This window comes from Panthera pardus, unplaced genomic scaffold (assembly GCF_024362965.1).
Source record: "Panthera pardus isolate Hobbes unplaced genomic scaffold, ASM2436296v1 HiC_scaffold_6, whole genome shotgun sequence".
Classification (NCBI taxonomy): domain Eukaryota; kingdom Metazoa; phylum Chordata; class Mammalia; order Carnivora; family Felidae; genus Panthera; species Panthera pardus.
In genome coordinates this window covers 41,545,787-41,558,222 of record NW_026526991.1, presented here as the reverse complement: position 1 = coordinate 41,558,222, position 12,436 = coordinate 41,545,787, and the positions used below count along the sequence as shown (strand labels likewise).

The window sequence follows — 12,436 nt, the reverse complement described above, 5'->3', positions numbered from 1 at the left end:
GGGACTTTCTGTATGGTTTGGACACTCAGTACTCTTCCAGACAGTTTTCCAATGCCTTAGCCTTCATTGTTTGCTTGCCTGGAGCCTCAAAGTCAATCTGATGTGAGAGCTTAGGGTTTTCTTAGGTTTTTGTTGAATATGTGCACATAACCTTATGCTTGTGCATGGCTTTCTAGATTCCCAGGAATATGTCTGAGCTTTTCAAAGCCCCTATGGATATCTCATTCCTCAGCCTTTGTTTCTTTCCTCAGATTTTTTTTTTGCCCCAGCTGTTACACATTCTCTCAAGCAACTGTGATGTTAAAACATTGGCAGTCCCCAGACAGAAGCTTTTAATCAGTTTAAGTTAGGTTCAGTAGATAAGCCTTTCAAGTGGACTCTTCTAGGGAACCACCAAACAGGTCAAACAATGACCTCTCTTTTGGAAGAAGGCTTTGCAAGAACTCCATCCCTGTTCTGCTTACTCTGGTACTAGTGTAAGGGAACCAGTGTGAGTTTGCTCCTTGGTGAGTCACAGATACACCAGGTGGAGCTGTCACATTAGTTAAACTTTATTTGCAGCAAATGAGGAGATCATGGGAAATAACTTGCAAAGCTGTGACTCCCTGACCAAGGGTGGATGGATTCCTTTTATTTAGTGTTAAGATGAATATTTAAAAAGGAGATCCTTGTCATCATATGTAGAGATGGGCATACGGTTGCACACACACCTTAAGGAAAAGGAAACCTGCCTGTATACACATTGTATGTTATGTAAAAGAGGCATGTGCTTGGGGTGCCTGGGTGGCTCAGTTGGTTAGGCGTCCGACTTCCGCTCACGTCATGATCTCACGGCTCGTGAGTTCGAGCCCCACGTAGGGCTCTGTGCTGACAGCTCAGAGCCTGGAGCCTGCTTTGGATTCTGTGTCTCCCTCTCTCTCTGCCCCTTCCCCACTCTGTCTCTGTCTCTCTCTCAAAAATAAATAAACGTTAAAAAAAAAAGTCATGTGCTCCTCCTTGGGCGGAGATTTTGGTCTTATAATGAGTAAAGGTAGCTGTCAGTCACTCTAGAGGTTATGCCACAGTCTGTGCAGGTGCGATTCAGAGGTTATGCTCAAACTGGTCTGGATGGTCTGGACTGGCTGGAGGTCCTGTCTGGGCAGTTGCTATTGCTTGAGGGGTGGTTTTAGTTTCCATTTCTGAGTTAAGAGATAAGCTGGAAAGAAGAGCTTAAGGAAAAATGTGGGATGAAGGTTGGTGAGTTCAAGCAATAAAGGTCAGGTCTTGGAGTCTAGCTGGTGATGTTGGTACCAGGAATACAAACATTTTTCAAGGCTGCTGGGGAGCAGAGAGTCTGGGACTATGATATGTTAAAATACCACAAAGTTCTCTGTTCTTACCGAAATTCAGCTGTTTTTTTGACTGAATGCTCTTTGGATTGTTGAAAGCCTTTTGTTAATTTCCATAGTTCTGAAAGCGTTAATTTTGACAGTTTTTGCCATTTTTTCATTTTTTTTGTGGAGAGACAAACTTTCAAAGGTCCTTAGTTCACTGATGTCACTCTGCCTTCTTGAATGTTATATATAGTCAAATATCAAAGCACATTGTGCCCCCTGTATTTAGCAAACCGATTACACTGTTTTACATTCATCTTTCCTTTTGAGACTGCTTCTTTTGATATCTCCTTTCTCTCATTCGTGATTAATCTGTCTCACCTAAATGCATCATTTCCATCAGCAAATACACTCCAGTATCTTTGATCTTAAGAAGAAAACAACCACCCTTTTTTATCCCTTACATACTCTTCTAACTATTCAATTTCTTGAAAAGTATCTGTCTGTAATTTCTATCTTTAAAAACGTTTAAATTGTGAAACATTTCAATCCTACAGTGTAAAGTGTAGAGAAGAATATAACTGTCAGATTAAGCAGATGCTACTAACATTTTGCTGTAATTGCTACAGGTTGCTCAGTGTACTACTCTCTTCCTTCTCCTCAAGGGAACCTCTCTTGAAAGTGCTGTGAATTATTCTCACGAACATTCTTGTACATTTATTTCTACAAACATCTATAAAAAATATGCTATTGTAATATATACCTAAAATTTATATAAGTTGTATGCTATTCTTTTTTTTTTTTTTAAGCTTATTTATGTATTTTGGGAGGGGAGGGGCAGAGAGAGAGGGAGAGAGAGAAACCCAAACAGGCTCCATGCTGTTGGCACAGAGGCTGATGGAGGGCTCAAACCCACGAACCGTGAGATCATGACCTGAGCCAAAACCAAGAGTCAGTTGCTTAACCGACTGAGCCACCCAGGTGCCCCTAATTGTATTCTATTTTACATATCATTTTGCAGCTTTTTTTTAAATTAAAAAAAACTGTATACCTTTAGCGATTTATCAGTATTGATAAAGACCTAATTTATTTTGCTTTGTTGTTTTTTGAGAGAGAGAGAGCAAGAGAGGGACAGAGGGAGAGAGGGAATCTTAAGCAAGGCTCTGTGCTGAGTGCAGAACCTGGTCTGGGTCTCGATCTGCTGGCCATGAGATCATGACCTGAGCTGAAATCAAGAGATGGCCGCTTAACCAACTGAGCCACCCAGGTGCCCCAAGGACCTAATTTATTGTTTAACTGCTTTGTCTTATTCTATCATTCTACTTACTGAAGGATACTTACAACTGCTTCTATAGTACTTTGTTAGTATTACAAAGATTGCATCAATGAATATCCTTCTTCCTGTTTTCCTGAATACATAAATAAGAGTTCTAGGGTAGAAAAATCAAGTGGAATTTCTGGCTTCTTCAGAATGTTTCTTCAACCTTACCAACTATTGCCAAATTGGTTTCCAAAGTGGCTGTGCCAATTTGTACTTTAACCTGCAGCAAATGCGTTCTTCTTTGACTACTTCTTGCCAAATCCTAGTTTTGTCACACTAATAATTGTTGTCAGTTTAATGGTTGTGAAATGGTTTTCTGGGTTTTTTTTTTTTTTATTTAAACAAAAAAATTTTTTTTTAATGTTTATTTATTTTTGAGAGAGAGAGAGAGGCAGAATGCCAGTGGGTTGGGGCAGAGAGAGAGGGAGGCACAGAATCCGAAGCAGGCTCCGAGCTGTCAGCACAGAGCCTGACAGGGCTCAAACTCACGAGCTGTGAGATCATGACCTGAGCCGAAGTCAGATGCTCAACTGACTGAGCCACCTAGGTGCCCTGGTTTTCTGTTTTGATTGGCCTTTCTCTGATAACAAATAGTGTTGAATATATTTCCTATGTTTATTAGCCGTTTGGATTTCTTCCTGTGCAAACTGACATGTTAAATCTTTTACCCATTTTGAGTTCTTATGTCTTTTTTGTAATTGATTTGTAAAAGTTTTGTATGTATTTTGATGGGAGTCCACAAGAAGTTAGTGGGATATGTGTCCCCTTAGTGCCCTTCAGAGTCCTATTTTGCTGCTGTGCTAGCCCCTTCACACCTCCCAGACATGCAGCTCACCATTCAGTACTCCTCTCCAGTGTGTACAAACTTCAGTTTTTTTTCTGCAACAATGTGGTAGAAGTTCTCCTCTGGAAACCTGGATTTCCACAAGGCTCTCTCATCTGTAGGAGGTTGTCTAAGACAGTGTTGTCCAGGGTTCCCAGACCATTGCCAAGAAGAACTGTAACCAGGTCATGGGCCACTGCAGGATCTGTGGCTGGGGCACTGAGGTCTGTATGCCTATTACCCAGCACATGGATGGATGAGACTTCTCATCTCCCTTTTAGTGTGGTACTGGATCCCATAACTGCCACAGAGGCACTTTTGTCCATGAGTAGATGCCAAATTATTGTTGGAAGGGGGACAAAATGATGGATGTCTTATACTACCCTGATGCTGACATCAGTCTGGTCCATTTCATCTTGTATAATATATATTGTTTTAATCATTTCTTAGTCTTCACAATTGACCTAGCTATTTTGGCCTTTTACTCTCACAAATGAATTTTATTTATTTTAATGTTTATTTTTGAGAGAGAGAGACAAGCAAACAGACATAGAGTGCAAGTGGGGAAGGGGCAGAGAGAGGGGGAGACACAATCTGAAGCAGGCTCTAAACTCTGAGCTGTCCAGCACAGAGCCCAATGTGGGGCCTGAACTCACCGCGAGATCATGACCTGAGCTGAAGTTAGACACTTAACTGACTGAGCCACCCAGGCACCCCCACAAATGAAATTTAGGTTCTACTTGAGAAATTCATGAGATACTCATTTGGGATTTTAATTAGAATTTCATTGAATTTGTAGATTAATATGGGGGAAATTGGTGTATATATTTGTCATAAGTGTTATTTATAGTGAGAGCAGTGTAATTAAATGTGCTTTCTCATTATTTTAGATGATTTAACATTTCATATTATAATGATATTGGAATTTGATCCTAAATATATTTTACTCGGATACTTTGTTTTAATGAATTTTTTTTTTCTGAAAAAAGATAACCTCACAAAGATACATAATTTCCTGATGGAAGAATTATAGTCTATGCTACATTGACTAAGTCACAGTAATTACTTTTTCAGTATTATTCACTAAGCAAATATTTTACTGACTTTTAACCTGAAATACCCATTTTTAATGACAGTTCTTGCAACCTACTCAGGTTCTGGCATTTTTACAATGACAATAAATGGGTTTATACGTATATGTTAGAGAATTGTGTCAAAAATTTTAGCATATCCACATGAGGAAGTTTTCATAGGTGATATATTTAGATCTTTCAGAAACTATATTATGTAATGATGCAAACATTTTCAACTATACGGTTTTTAAAAACTGTTCTCTTTATAGCAAGTTTTCTTCTAAAGTAGAAGTAGTTATTTTCTCACTGTGTCTAAAATACCCTTTTGCCTTGAAGAGGAACAGACTAAATATCTTTATCCATTTTAAGCATATATGGTTGATAGTATACTGTGCATTCATTTGCTGTCACTACCCCTCTCAGCCCCCCCCCCCCCCCCAAGCCAGTACATTTGAAATACTTTTCTTTTTTGTTAGAGGGAAAATGCAGTTCACTTCTTTGTATGGTTAAGAAGATTTTCGGGTCATCTGGTTGGCTCAGTTGGAGAAATGTGCGACTCATGATCTCCGAGTCATGAGTTTGAGCCCCACATTGGGTGTAGCAATTACTTACATACATGCATACACTAGAAAAACAAAGATTTTCGTGGTCACTTATCTCATTTAAAATGTGAGGTAGATTCTGCTCTTCAAGGTAATGTGTCTAGTTTACTTAACGAAGCACTTGTAGGCAGTTTTCTGAAAAAGAACAAAGAGCTTAAGATACCACTATCATCTCTGAATTGTGAAACTCTTGCTCTTCCCTTTGGTTGATTACGTTGTGCACGTGTGTGTGCACATGTACATATACGGTACAGAGCCAGTGAGGGCAGCAATGTGAAGGCTCTGTTAAATATTAGTGAAGCTTGATTAATTACCTATGGCATTAATATAGTTAGACATTTTAGTGTTTGTTTCTAGTGCCCCATTATTGCGCTACCCCTCCCCCAACCTCACCCTGTGGTGTGCCTTGCCCATTTTGGAGACCACTCTAAGAAATACAACTGTAGTCAAAGCTCGTTTAAATTTGTTTTTGTGTCTCATATTTCCAAGGACGTGATATTTTGTTTAGAATAAAGCTGGTGGTTCTTGAGGCTCCATGGTGGATTCTTGGTAGTTTATTGTACTGTGCTCTCCATTTTTGCTTATGCTTAAAATTTTCCATAATAAAAAGTTTAAAAACTATGTAGCCAAACAGTATTCAAAAGCTGAAAGGTGGGGTAGGATCAGGCTCTCTGCAAGTGCCTATCTTCTTTATCAAATAAAAACATCTTTCCTAGATCTCTCCCAGTGTACTTTGTCTTATGTCTCAGTGGCTTGAACTCGCAGGACTCTTTCCCTACCCACCCTACTTCCTGTCCCCACATGTCCTCTGTCCTCTTTTATTTGCCCTAAGGAATATCAAAGCTAAATTTGTAAACAAAGAATCCTGAGGCTTGTGAAATATCCTTTCTTCTTTTTGTTCTTTTAAATCATTGATGCTTTTTGTTACTGCTTTTTTGTGATTTAATATTTTTTTATTTAAAAAAAATTTTTTTTTAACGTTTATTTATTTTTGAGACAGGGAGAGACAGAGCATGAACAGGGGAGGGTCAGAGAGAGAGGGAGACACAGAATCCGAAGCAGGCTCCAGGCTCTGAGCGGTCAGCACAGAGCCCGACACGGAGCTCGAGCTCATGGACCGTGAGATCATGACCTGAGCCAAAGTCGAATGCTTAACCGACTGAGCCACCCAGGCGCCCCTGTATTTTTTAATATAATTGTCTGTATTTTTATAAGCAGCCTTAAGTGTTTTATGGACTAAGAGGTGATATTGATAAAAAACAAGCAATCACTAAACATTTTATTTCTGGTATCCTTTTCTCTTCCAATTGATGAGATATTGCATTTTTTATAGATGAGACATTTAAAACAGAAAATGTTGCTAACTGGATTAGGAAAAACTGTTGGAATATTGATATTTTTAAAGTAACATTTTACATTGAGAAATCCATTTTAATTTCCAGGTATCATAATGGAGCATTATTTTCTTCTGGAAATGTTACTTTCAGCTTTACATTTGTTGTGAAATAGTAATAACAATCTTATATTTTTTTCTTTTCAAGATACGGAATATATGAACGCTGCCGAGAATTGGTGGAAGCAGGTTATGATGTACGGCAACCAGACAAAGAAAACGTTACACTCCTCCATTGGGCTGCCATCAATAACAGAATAGATTTAGTCAAGTATGTATTGTTTGTATTTTAAAGTAATTATTTATTATAAAATTATTCTAAATTATAAAAATTAGTAATTTCTAAAATTCATTGCTTTTACTTTTTATTTTTTTAATGCTTATTTATTTTGAGAGAGAGAGAGAGTGTGAGTGCAAGCGTGGGAGGGGCAGTGAGAGAGAGGGACAGAGAGAGAATCCCAAGCAGGCTCCTCTGATGTCAGCGTGGAGCCCGGCACAGGGCTCGAACTCCTGAATTGTGAGATCATGACCTGAGCCGAAATCAAGAGTCGGATGTTTAATCAACTGAGCCACCCAGGCGCCCCCCCCCCCGCCTTGTTTTTAAAATGTAGATTCTATGTACCTTTTTTTCCTGAAAAAAAATAGTTTTTAACATACATCAAACACTTATTTGTACAAGGTGCTGTGCTGAGTGCTCTTCCATGTATATTTCCTTTAATCTTAATTCTTGAAATAACAAAACTAACAACTTTCACTGTTGTCTTGATGTGGAAACTGGAGCATATAAATAGGTTAAATAGGTTACCAGTGACATGCAGCTAATAAGTTGGAATCAGGAAATCAACAATCTAACTGGCAGCTCACGTTCTAAATGTGAATTCTTTGGGAAAAAGCTACAAAAGAAAAGGGAGCAGTCACAAAGATAGTAGGTAATAATAATCTAATTTAACTATTCATGCCAGCGTAAGTAATGAATATTTACTAAGTATAAATGATTTTTATTACTTACTGCTAATCTGCTTTTTTAGTTTTAATAAGAGGCAGTTAGATAAGCAAGAGGTTAATAGAAAGTCTTTTTAGTGAATCTAGTTTAGTAGTCTCTGACAATTTGGACATAAGTTCTTTAGATAAAGATATGAATCTGAAGTAAACCAGTTGCAGATGTGCAGTTATGTACAGCACACAGAGTCCAGAGACAAATAGGATATTAATGCCAGGTAAAAAAATTTTCCATTTTGAGTATGAAAGAAAGGATAAGCAAGTAATAACGAAAGCATTGAACTTGAATCACTTTCTTCCAGAGAGCATAGCTCTATTCTATTTGTTCCTTTTGTATTCTTGTATATCTCATCTTCCCTCTGCCTTCGATATGGGTCTCCTGATATCTAATTCTGTTTTTGTTTGTCAGAAAATGTTTTTATTGCATCTTTATTTGTGAAGGAAATTTTCCATATGTATAGAAATCTAGGTTGGCAGTTTTTGTTTTATTTTTGTGTTTTACTCATTGAAAATATCATTCCACTATTTTCTGGCTTCTGTTACTATTGAGGAATCAGGCTAACTATTGTGCTTTTGTGGGCTTTTTTTTTTTTTCCTTTTCTTCCCTTGGCTGCTTTTAAGTTTTTTCTCTTTGTTTCTGGTATTCTGCAGTTTCATGATGATCTAACTAAGTGTGGATTTCTTTTTATTTACCCTGAATGAAATTGCAATGAATTCTTGATACTTCAGATTGACGTTTTCATCAGTTCTAGAAAAATCCCAGCTATTATATCTTCAGATATTGCTTCCATCCCATTCTTTTTTTGCTCTCCTTCTGGAACTCCAGTTAAACATATGTGTGACCTTTTCATTGTATGTTCTGTGTCTTTTATCCTCTTTTATGTGTGTACTGTCCTCCGGTGTGCTTCATTCTGGAAACTTCTTACTTACCTTCCAGTTCATTTATTCTCTATGTGTAATTTGCTGTTAAATCTATTGAGTGTGTTCTTAATTTTATTTTTCAGTTCTAGCATTTTCGTCATTTTATTTTTTAAGCCTGTATTACTGAAATCATTTGTGGCTGAAATATTCAATCTTGTATACTTGGACATAGTAAATAATTATTTTATAATCTGTGAGAAGATAGCATTTGTAGTTTGTGTGGGTCTGTATCTGTTAATGTTGTTTCTTCATGTGCTGATTGTCTTTAAATATGTACCACACAATGTGTTTGAAAAATTATTTGTTGAATAATTTGAGGCCTAAAATGAGATTTCCATTTGTTTCTGCTAGGCACACCTTTAATTTCAAGGCTTTAGATTTTCTGGATCACCCACGTGGCTAAACACAGGCTAGAGCCAGGTTTATTTCTGGTTCATAATTACTGCTACAGTGCAGCTTTTTGGGGTCCCAGCCCTTGTTTTGTTTTGCTTTTGTCTGCTTAGCTTGCTTCTTGGCCAGCTTTTCTGCATCAGCAAATTGTCTCCAGGGCAGATGGTGCCCAAGTAGTTTTCTAACTTCTCCGAATTTTAACGTCTCCTGACTTTTGGCCTGGTTAATGCTCTTAATCTTGTTAGGTTTTACTCTTTAGGAAATGTTTCTTATATTTCATTGAACTTTTTTAGTTTAATGGGAGGTTTGATTCAAATTATCTTGCCTTCTAAACCTCTGTTTGTTTTTTTGGTTAATGTTATTTAAGTCAAAGTAGTGTATAAACAATTTGAAAACTCAAAAAGTACTTAAAGTCTTACAGTAGGAAATAGCAATCGCTCCCTACCACCTGGGTCCTATAGCCCAGAAATAACTATTTTCAGTACTTGAGCTGTTTCTTTCAGTGTATACTCTTTATTTTATATATTTATGTTGCTACTTTTATCTAGAAATCTATTTTCTTTACAAAAATGACAGTACTTTTTCTGCTTTTTCATTTAATATATATATCTTCAAGATTTCTCATTGTCAGTACAAATAGAGATGCATCATTCTTTTTAAACAGCTGTACAGTGTTCATTTATATGGATTTAATGTATTTCATGGTTTTCCTGTTGATGGATGTTTGGATTGATTTTGATGTTTCTACCATTACAGCCAGTGTTCTGATTGCTAATCTTGGTCATATATCATTTTGTTTATTTTTATATATATCTGTAATATTTATAGGAGAAAAAAAAGAGTTTTGATTTTTTTTTTTTTTTATGTTTATTTATTTGAGAGAGACAGGGAGAGACTGCATGCAGGGGAGGAGCAGAGAATGAGAGAGAGAAAGAAAGAGAGAGAGAGAATCCCAAGTAGGCTGTGCACTGTCAGTGCAAAGCCTGACACGGGGGTTGATCTCATGACCCTGAGATCATGACCTGAGCTGAAATAAAGGGTCAGACTCTTAACTGACTGAGACACTCAGGTGCCTCAGATTTTGAATTTTAATAAATATTGCCCACCTTTATGCTGGTATTTCTTGATTTATCAATTATTATATATTTTGACTTTCTATTTTAGGATAACTAGATGTCCTAGAGATCCTCACCACTAATCATTCTTCCATCCTCTATTTTAGTATTAGTTAAGTCACTGTGCATAGTGTAAGTTGTGAGAATGTAAATTCTCACTGCTAAGCTCAGAAGTGTTCTATGATTATTTGTTCTTTCCTTGCAGAATTTTGATTTTTGTCTGAAGCAGCAGTTACTTCATTTTATTTTCTTCATTTGTTTAATTTTCTCCATATTGTAACTAATCCTTCCCGTATCCCATATTGTTACAACCGTAAAACCCCTCTATCTGCCAACAGTATCACCTAATTTATCTGTTCCATTTTTGGAGTTGGGAGGGGGAAGAAATCATTCCTGGAATTCTCCACTTTTTTGCTCCAACCCCGATTATTTGCTCTTTAGAACTAACATACAGCCATTATCTTAAGACTTTGCTCTGCCATTATTCTGGGAAATCCTTTTGCTCCAATGTTGGTTTCAGTTTCCTGGATCTCCGGTTTTTTGTCTCTTTTGGGTTGCTCCCTGATTTTAGTAGAGCACAATTTCTGATAGCTTTCTGAGAGAGACAGCACTTGGGAGGTAAATGATTTGAAGTTACAATTATTTCTGTCCTTACACCTTATTGGTTGTTCGGCTGAGCATGGACTTACAGATTAAAAGTAGTTTTCTTAGAATTTTGAAGCATTACTTCATCATTTTCTTAATTCATATGTTACAATTGAGATTCTGTTGGTCAAAAAATTCACAGTTGTCTTATGTGTAAAAATAAAGTCTGAAGTGAGAAATAATAGACAAAAAGTCTTGATGGTGCCTGCCTTACAAGTGTTCCAAGCCACTTGTGGAATAGTGAGGTTATAGAGTAGTCAGTAGTTGTAGAGTGGGTTAATAATTAGTATCTGCGTATTATATCTTCAGGTGGGTAAACTTAATTTTTTATAGTGCATAATCTAGCAAGTTACTTTCCTAAAACAAACATGGTGAGTAAAGGCAGTTTTCGGTAACAACTGGTATTTATAGCCTCAAGATTACTTTTTACTACCGATCTGGAATTATACCCCCACTTAAAAACTACAGCCTATTCCTACCACAGCAAATAGCATGAGCATCATATTTGCCTAGGGTCCTTGTACACATAGGTCTTATGGGAGTGGCTTGCGGTTGTTCAGATGTATACAGCACACATAGTGGGTTTGTATTGCATCTTGGGGAATTCATTGCTTTTATAATAAGAGCAGGCTTGCTCTTTGTTCCAGAGGGAGACATTACCTCATCTCTCAAGGTTGCTGGATACAAACACAACTCTGAGAAATGACCTATGTAGAAGTGGTCAGGGCCTTGTATTCTTCGTTTATACCTAGCAAGGCATATGGAAACATGAGAGACCCATGGAGAAATGTCTCTCTTAACAGTTATGTTTCATTAGCATGTATTTAACTACAAAGTGGTCGGGACACTTTCATGATAATAAGGAATAAAATAAGTATAATGTGGAAAGGAGGAGACCTTCACCTTAGCCTGGATTGTCTATAGTTCCAATGTTTTCAAGCGAAAGTCTTTATTTCTCAGCTTTACCCTAATGTAATAAAATAGAAAGGATTAGCTCAAGCTCTTGTGTTCAACAGTCTCTTGTTACCTTAAGAGTCTTCGTTAAGAGTAATAATAATAATTGTAAATAATACTTGATTATTATAGTCAAGTAAGTAATACTTGAATTCAAGTCAAAGCTTTATTAAGGAACATGGGGCTTTATTAAAAAATATAGGGTTCACAATTTTTTGAGAATACATTGTATGTGTGGCTTATTCTTCTTCCCTGGGAACATGTACTTTTTTTCTTTATCCTTGGCTTTGTGAAAGTTCACATTATTGTGCATTTTATTTATTTATTTATTTATTTATGCATTTACTTACTCACTTTATATCTAATTTATGGCCATTAAGTGGCCACTTTTAATCTGGAAACTTGCCTTTTTGGTTTAGGGAGGTATTCTTGCATGGTGCCCTCAAGAGTGCCTTTCGTTTTCTCTGTTTCCCCCCCACCCCAGGAACTTTTATTGTCAGATAATGGAACCAACCAGATTGATTTCTTTTTCTTACCATTTATCCCAAATACTTTTTATCTCCCAGTATAGCCATTGTACTTTGGGGAGATTTTCTTAATTTATATAATTTATCTTCTAATCCTTTCTTTGAATTTGTAATTTTACCAATTGCATTTTCAATTTGCAAGTGTTTTTTTTTTTTTTTTTTTTTTTGATCTCTGTCTCCTCCTCCCTTTTTAAAAAAATATTTTGTTCTTCATATCATGAGTATATCATCTTCTCTTATTTTTGGAGGATGTTAATTGTAATTTTTTGTTTTTTAAGTTTTGCTTTATGTTATCTGTTTATTTTAGGCTTCTTCTGTTTATTTGGTCTCCTTCCATATTTGCAACTTTCCTCAAATATC

At 36.7% G+C, this 12,436-nt stretch overlaps 1 protein-coding gene across 5 annotated transcripts in view; it reads left to right on the top strand.

Annotated features, from left to right (window-relative positions):
- Positions 1–12,436, top strand: part of ZDHHC17 (zinc finger DHHC-type palmitoyltransferase 17) — a 104,002-nt gene that overhangs the window by 26,555 nt on the left and 65,011 nt on the right. For all 5 annotated transcript variants that reach the window (XM_053895738.1, XM_053895737.1, XM_053895734.1 and 2 more), the window contains one exon: positions 6,674–6,796. In XM_053895738.1, coding sequence (XP_053751713.1) covers positions 6,674–6,796 — 123 coding nt within the window. The remainder of the gene's footprint in view (positions 1–6,673; positions 6,797–12,436) is intronic.